The following is an 8,587-nucleotide window of genomic DNA, read 5'->3' on the forward strand; positions in this document are numbered from 1 at the left end:
AGCAGGGGGAGTGGGAGAGGAAGAAGCAGGCTCATAGCAGAGGAGCCTGATGTGGGGCTCGATCCCATAACGCTGGCATCACGCCCTGAGCCGAAGGCAGACGCTCAACCGCTGTGCCACCCAGGCGCCCCCCCCGACTCAATTCTTAACTTTTTGCTATATTTGCTTTATCATTCTCTCTTTGTGTACATATGTATACATGTACATACATATAGAATCATTTGCTGGCCCCCTAGAGAGTAAGCTGCATATACCAATATCCCTTTCACCATTCATACGTCTGTGCGTTTACCAGTCATACGAGATCAGGGCCCACCCCTACTCTAGTATGACCTCATCCTAACTTACTACTTCTGCAAAGACCCTATTTCCAGATGAGGTCGCATTCTGAGGCACTGAAGGTTAGGACGTCAATATAGGAACTTTGTAGGAATGTAGTTCCACCCATAACTTATCCCTGGGATTTCTTTTTATTTATTCTGCTTGGAATATGTGGTGCTTCTTCCGCCTATGGGTTTACACCTTTTCATCTGCTCTAGGAGGTCCATAGCCATGACCTTTGGTGATATAGCCATTCGTCTGCATTCTCCTTTCTTCTTCTGGAACTCCCAGCCCATGTCTTTCTATATCAACTTCTCTGTCTCCTTGGCCATTCCCACCTGTGGAAGTCAGGGCTTCCCCCTGGCCCTTCCCCACCCTCCACTGCCTCTCCAGTCTCGCCGTCATCTGCTCATTTCTCCTTTTGTTTATTTTGGTAAGTTGTCCCCAGATCTTTAGTACATGTTCCACTGTGCCTCATATCTGAGGTCTGGTTGTTAGGGAGTGAGAGCAGTCCCTGGAAGTCTGTAGCAAATGCAAGCTATGTCCCTAATGATTTCACAGTAAGGATCGTAAGAACAGCTCTGAGTTACACAGTGGTCACTATGCGGCTGGTGTTCTGCTAGGTGCTTTCCATCTGCACATTTAACCTTCAAAGAATCCAGTGAAATAGGAGCCCTCACTGTCCTCATCTTAGAGGTGAGAGAGCTGAGGGCAGCAAGTTCAAGATGTGTCCACACTCCCGTACTGGCTTCCTGCACGGTCTGGCTCCAGAGCCCAGGACGGAATTGCGGTCCCTCTGGATCCCAGAAGTCATGCACGATCTGCTTCTGCCTCCGGAGTGTTCCATGCGTGCTCTTAGGTTTCTGCTTCGTCTGGGACTGTAGCTCCTCCCTCCTTCCTAAATCTTCTTCCTTGACCAATTTTACAGAAGTCTTTGTGGTCATTATTTATTTCGAATTACTGATTTTTGGCTTTGTTGATGCTTTGTACTATAGCTTTGTTTTTTCTCTTTCACAAATTAAGGCTTTATATTTATAATGTTTAGGTGTGACTTTATTTTCTTTTTAAATTCTCAAGGTAGAGGGACACCTCGGTAGTGCAGTTGATTAAATGTCTGACTCTTGGTTTTGGCTCAGGTTGCGATCTCAGGCTGTGAGATTGAGCCCCACATGGGGCTCTGTGCTCAGTACCAAGTCTGCTTGAGATTCTCTCTCCCTGTCCCTCTGCCTCTCCCACTTATGCTCTCTCTCTCTTAAAATATGTATCTTAAAAAAGATTCTTGAGGTAAAGATAAGTGCTTATTAATTTTCAGTTTTTATTCCCTAATATAAACATTCAAAGCTATAAATTCCCTCTAAGCACCTTTTTTATTATACTCCTCAAATTTTATTAACATTTATTTGTCTAATGAAGATCTAAGTGTCTCTTATTTTTTACTGTAGTTTGATTTTATTTTTTGCTCATGAGTTATATTTGAAAGTGTTTTGAAATAATTTCCAAATGTATGGTGTGTTTTACTTTTCCTTTTGCTTTTCATTTTAATTTATCTAAATTGTGTCAAACCATAGCTTGTATTATTACCTTTTCTTTGATATAGTTTGTCTTCCTTTATGGCCTAGAATGTAGTCCTTCTCCCCTAAATATTCCATATGTGCTTGAGAGCATGTGCAGGAATCTACAAATGCCTTCAGATTAAGACTTTTAGAAGTTGTGTTTTCAAGAACAAGAAACCCAGAAATGAACCCACAACTTTCTGGTCAATCAACCTTCAACAAAGCAGAAAAGAATAACCAATGGGAAAAGACAGTCTCTTCAACAAATGGTGTTGGGAAAACTGGACAGCCACATGCAGAAGAATGAAACTGGACCACTTTCTTACACTATACACAAAAATAAATTCAAAATAGATAAAAGACCTAAATATGAGGCAGGAAACCATCAAAATCCTAGAGAAGAACACAGGAAATAGCCTCTTTCACATTGGCCATAACAATTTCTTACTAGATATGTTTCTTGAGGCAAAGGAAACAGAAGCAAAAAGAAACTACTGGGACTTCATCAAAATAAAAAGCTTCTGCACAGGCAAGGAAACAATCAACAAAACTAAGTCAACCTACAGAATGGGAGAAGATATTTGCAAATGACATAACTGATAAGGGTTATATCCAAAATATACAAATAACTTAAAAAACTGACCACTCTCTCACACCGTTCACAAAGATAAACTCCAAATGGATGAAAGACCTCAAAGAATGATTTCTCAACATTTGCTGCAACATGGACGGCACTGGAGGAGATAACGCTAAGTGAAATAAGTGAAGCAGAGAAAGACAATTATCATATGATTTCTCTCATCTATGGAACATAAGAACTAGGAAGATTGGTAGGGGAAGAAAGGGATAAAGAAAGGGGGAGTAATAGGAAGGGGGAATGAAGCATGAGAGACTATGGACTCTGAGAAACAAACTGAGGGCTTCGGGGGGGGGATGGGATAGGCCAGTGATGGGTACTAAGGAGGGCACGTATTGCATGGTGCACTGGGTGTTATATGCAACTAATGAATCATCGAACTTTGCATCAAAAACCAGGGATGTACTGTATGGTGACTAACACAATATAATAAAAAGAAACATTAAAAAAATAAAAAATAAAAAACTCAACATTCAAAAAACAAAGAATGCAGTTAAAGAATGGGCAGAAGACATGAACAGACATTTTTCCAAAGAAGTCATACAGAGGGTCAACAGACACAAGCAAAGATGCTCAACATCACTTATCATCAGAGAAATGAAATCAAAACCACTATGAGCTACCGCCTCATACCTGTCAGAATGGCTAAAATGAAAAACACAAGAAACAACAGGTGTTGGTGAGGATGTGGAGAAAGTGGAACCCTTGTGCACTGTTGGTGGGAGTGCAAACTAGTGTAGACACTCTGGAAAATAGTATGGTGTTTCCTCAAAAAGTTAAAAATAGAATTGCCCTATGACCCAGCAATGCACTGCTGGGTATTTATCCAAAGAACACAAAAACACTAATTCAAAGGGATGCATGCACCTGGATGTTTACAGCAGCAGTATCAACAATAGCCAAGATATGGAAGCAGCCCAAGTGTGTCCATCGACAGAGGAATGGATAAAAAGGATGTGGTGTATATACAATGGAATATTAGCCATAAAAAATAATGAGACCTTGCCATTTGCAATGACATGGATGGAGCTAGAGAGTATAGTCAGAGAAAGACAGATACCATATGATTTCACTCATGTGGAATTTAAGAAACAAAACAAACAAGGAAAGGGAAAGAAACAGACTCTGAACTGTAGAGAACACACTGATGGTTACAGAGGGGAGGAGGTGGGGGGATGGGGGAAACAGGTGAGAGGGATGAAGGAGGGCACTTGTGACGAGCGCTGGGTGATGTATGGAAGTGATGAATCACTATATTGTACACCTGACACTAATGTAACACTGTGTATTAACTAACTGGAATTAAATAAACAAAAAATGTGTTTTAAAATATTCTGTGCTCTATTACTAATGTTAAAATCAGCATGAGCTATTAAATAATGAGAGTGTGGTGACAATCTGTCATGCTGACTATGGATTTATCATGATCTGTTTGTAATGTTTCTCTTTCTGGTGGACTGGCTTCTGTCTTGATCGTTGGGCAGTGACACCCACACTTAGGTCTGGTAACGCGGTAGTCGCACGTGGAGCCCTCTGGCAGTTAGCGCTTGCCTGGTCTGTCTCTCCCCATTCTTTTCCTTTTGCTGTTTCTAAATCCGTGTGTTAAGGTGTGTTCTTAACAGTAACATACAAATGAAAACTACACAATCTCAAGATAATTTTATTTAACCAGAGGATTTACTTCTCAAGTCAAGGAGAAGGTGGGCTTGTCATCCTCCCGGAGAAGCCAGGATCCGCTTTCCGCCTCTCACGCCCTTCTGCACGCTCCTGCCAGTATTTTAATTCTCCCTGTTTTTTTTTCTTTACCCTCAAAATTCATTATGATTATCACTGTTTATAGAGCAGAGGTTTACTTTAGTTTTTTTCACATTTACGTAGATTTGCTGGCTCACTATTCTTTCATGTGCCTCTTGGTACAGCTCCCTTCTAATGCGTTCTTCAGATGGGGCAACTGCCTCGTTTTGCTCGATCTGCTCTTGATCTCACGTTTGCTCATGAATCATCACTTACCGTGATGTATAATTCTGCACCATTTATTCCATAGACCGTTATCATGTGCCTGCGCCGGGCTAGTGCTGTTATTGGGCTGGATGCATGACAGCGAACAAAACTGTGATGTCCCCGTCTCATGAAGTTTTATTGGAGGGAGACAACAAAGAGATAAAAATAAATAAATAAAAGTGAACACATATTAAAAGCTATAGAGGAGAGTAAGACGGTAGACAATGGAGAAGGGGGTAGTGTGATTTGACACCTGGCTGTTATTTCCATACTCTACCTGTAGGGTGATCCGGGAGGCCCTCCCTGAGGAGATGATACTTAAGGGGAGGCACGATTGACGTGAGAGAGAGAAAGCTATGTGGGTACCAGGGGAGGAGCATTCTAGAGAGAGCAGAGCAAGAGAAATGTCAGGAAAATCACGGAGGCCAGTGTGGCAGGGGACAAATTAGAGCCCATGCAGAGCAGGTGAGGTCAAAGTGTGAGGAGCCTGAGTGTGTAGGACCTAGACTTTTACGATGACAGCAATCACTGGAGAAATTTGAGCAAAAGGATAACAAGCAACTTTTCTCAGCATGTGGGGGATTTAACGCTGTTCCCTGTCACATCTGTCGGAAGGTCTGACATCTACCTAATTTCTTCCTTAGAAGGTGAAGGGGAATTGTTTTCTTTCCTGCTGCTTTTAGGAAACGTTGTGTCTCCTGGTGTGCTACGACAGGGGTCAGTGCCGATGTGACTGCATCCACTGTGTGGGGACGGGGTGCCCCTCAGGTTCAATGATTCATGTCTTCTGAAAGGTAGGGCGCCAGACATAGCAGGAGGCCTGGGGAAATGTGAATTTCAGGAAAACAGTGAATGATGGTCCAGTACAAGCATGTTCCATGCGATAGACACGTGCGCATACTTTCTAAAAATCCTTAGTAATGTAATGTAACGGGGTGCCCTCGACCTTCTCCGGCACTCCTGTTCAGCTGTCGTCCTGACCAGCGTGACCCTCCTGCACTGTCTCCCTCCGTCCCTCCAGTCACGGGGCTGGGACCCCACCTGCTCCTCACTCCTCGTCGCTCATCACACTGCATTTTTCTTGTCTTCATTGCATCCTGGTTAAGCTCTTCACACTTTCCTCCTGGTTCATCAGTTGTCGCTTTAGCTGAATATTACATGCTTCCCGTACACCTTTTAGCTTTAATTTTAATGATTCTATTTTCACTTCCATTTTGGTCTTTTTCAAATGTATCTAGTCTTTTTGTTTTGTTTTGTTTTGCTAATATCACTTCTTTTTTGTTTTCAATCTCTTCCTTCAATTCTTAAAATACACTCATTCACTGTATAGTCGGTTTCTGGTAACGTCGTACTCGTGGCGGGGGTGGTGGGCCGTGTGCGGGCGCCTCCCCCCAGCGGTACGCTCCCTCACCGTTTTCGTGGCTCCAGTTGTCGGCTTGTGTTGGGTGGCAGTCCCGGCGGGCCCTTTTTGGGTCTGTCAACCAGAAACTCTGTGCTTGCTGCTGTCGGAGGCACCGGGGCTCCTCTGGGTTTGCTTCTGGGGCGGGGTGTCCCTGACTCCGCGGACTCCTCCAGGAGCTCAGAATGGGACCAGTTCCCTGGCGCACTCGTCTTGCCAGACGTGGATGTGTCCTGGCTCACCCTTGCACGGGGGTGTGACCTCCAAGCGTGTCATCCATAAGCAAGGATGAGTGCTGATTCCCCGTGGAGCCAGCGCGAGCGCAGAGCGGACACGGTCAGCACCCAGTAGCGGGATGGCTGCAGCTTCCGTCCTGTCTGCTTCTCTGCAGCCACTGTGAGGTCTGGCCTTTGCCATGAGTGTGGGAGCTCAGTGAAATGGGTTTCCAGTGTTTCTTTATCGAGCATCAGGCTTGGGAGTGGGAGTGTTTTCAGAGTTTCTGAGTTGCCACGAGCCAAGTCAAGGTCGTTGTTAAACAGATCGTCAGCGATGGTGTGAGGGGCCCCTAAGCAGGCTCTTCCCAGCCGATGCTCAGGTGTGTCTGGTTGGACGTTTTACCTTCACAACCTGTCCTTTGGGCTCTGACTTGGCAAGTAAGTGGAGAGGTAGACAGGAAAGCAATTGCTTTCTTCGGGTACCTTCAGCCAGTTTTTGACAATGGCACATTACACTTGCTGGTTCACGCACGCTGCGTCAGGTGACTGATTAATGTTGAGTCAGGTCCTCTGGAAGAGACAGGTACTTTGTAGACCTGTGTTTCACTGCTGTCCCTAAGCCTCGAGGCCCCCCCCGAGTCTTGGCTGGTCCATGCGGATGTCTCCCACACCCCTCTTCACTCTATCTCCGTAGAAACTCCAAGTCCTGTTATTGTCGTGGGAGGCATGTCCGTATCCTCAGTCCTCTGCTTGTGAGTTGAAGGCCTCGTTTTCCACTCCTGTCATTTGATAGATGCAATTGTGTGTCACACACACGTTCTTGTAAAATTCATACAGATCAGCAGACCTGCGCCCAGAGTATGCACCAGGGGTCGGTGAACTCAGTGGTGCTCAAATGAATTGCTCCAAAGAAGAGCCCCCCAGTTCCTTCCAGGCGTTCCATCAATACACCACATAAAAACAAACTTTCACAGTAATGGGTAGAATTTTCCCTCAGTTGTAAGATTTGTCACCGTTTATTCTCATGTATATTTTGTGCTGCCTCTTGTCTGCCAGCAACTGCTAACAGTTAAACAAAACGAAAAGAAGCACATGAATATTTTAAAAAGAAAACAGAAACTAATCAATTAAGTTTTATTAACATCTTTTCTTTGCTCGCAGTCACATGCAAACATGCACATGTGTGCAAAATATAAACTTGCCTTTGATCCTGTGATAACGTTGGACCGAGCCGGGGCTCAGCATTGCACAAGCAGCCCCATGGCTTTTAAAGGTTTTTTTTTCTATCTCTTTTTTAAAATTTTTATTTTAAGTAGGCTCCACACCTGACATGGGGCTTGAACTCACAACCCTGAGATCAAGAGTTGCATGCTCTACTGATTAAACCAGCCAGGAGCCCCTAAGGGTCTGTCTTGCACAAGGTTGAAAGTCAGTGTTGTCTCTGGAGGCTTCTGTGGAGGGAGACCTGGGTCTTCACCACATTATCTGGTCTGACACCAAGTCACTGTGAAAAAGTAAAACTGAAGGTCAAAGGCATTCAGAAACCCAAGGTCACCTGCTGTGGGATTGACAATGACCTTCCACCTTGAAGGAGCCAGAGAGCATATGGAAGGAAAAGAACATTTTAGCTAAGGGAATAATTTGAGCACAGTTGGAAGAATATGAATTTTGTGTTCTAATGAGATGGAAGGAGATCAGTGTGCCTAGAGCAAGTCAGTCAACTACAAACAAAATGATAGAGCAGGACACAAAGCCAGGTCTCGAATACCAGTGATTTATGGACTGGGTCACCAGGAGAGACGTAGCAGGGAGATGAGGGAGACGTGTGTTTAAAACGTGTATTCCACAGAAAAATACCACCCTGATGGCTCAAAGGAAATCGTGTTTCCAGACGGGACAGTGAAACGTCTGAGTGCCGGACGTGAAAAGACTGTGTTTCCTGACGGGACAGTCGTCAGCGTGGAAAGGTCAGTATGATGACAGATGTGTGCTGTCAGCAGTTTCTTTAGATTAATTTAATTTTTGTGAAGTGTGGGTATCTGTGTAAATGGAATGATGGAAAATAACGTCACTGACCCTGAGGCTTTGTCTACGACCTTCCTGCCACAGAGGGCATGAGTTTAAACACTGACTTCCATTCTCTTCCCTGACCTTGGTCAGGCTTGCGTTGCAACCTAAAAATACTTGTGGTCTTCAGCGAATGTCCCCTCAGATCGTGTTGATGGAAGCCCAGGTCCATAACAGGACACACGGGACAACAATTTGAGATGCACCGAGAAGGTGCTCCCAGAGCCGGCTACCTCCTAACGCCCCGTGTGCACAGGGGAGAGTCGTGAGGCCGTCCCCACCCGGCCAGCTGCCCGCGGCACCACGAGCCCTCCGGACGTCGTGGTAGACTTCCAGGTGTCCCCACAGCACAGTCTGCATGAGCTCTGAGCCACTTTTCTTTTTTTTTTTTTTT

At 44.7% G+C, this 8,587-nt stretch overlaps 1 protein-coding gene across 1 annotated transcript in view; it reads left to right on the forward strand.

Annotated features, from left to right (window-relative positions):
- Positions 1-8,511, forward strand: part of LOC105237394 — a 29,497-nt gene extending 20,986 nt beyond the window's left edge. Inside the window, exon 11 of the mRNA XM_034670802.1 lies at positions 7,976-8,511. Within this exon, the coding sequence (XP_034526693.1) occupies positions 7,976-8,103 (128 nt within the window). The 3' untranslated portion in view covers positions 8,104-8,511. The remainder of the gene's footprint in view (positions 1-7,975) is intronic.
- Positions 8,512-8,587: the final 76 nt, after the last annotated feature.

This window comes from Ailuropoda melanoleuca, chromosome 10 (assembly GCF_002007445.2).
Source record: "Ailuropoda melanoleuca isolate Jingjing chromosome 10, ASM200744v2, whole genome shotgun sequence".
Taxonomy (NCBI): domain Eukaryota; kingdom Metazoa; phylum Chordata; class Mammalia; order Carnivora; family Ursidae; genus Ailuropoda; species Ailuropoda melanoleuca.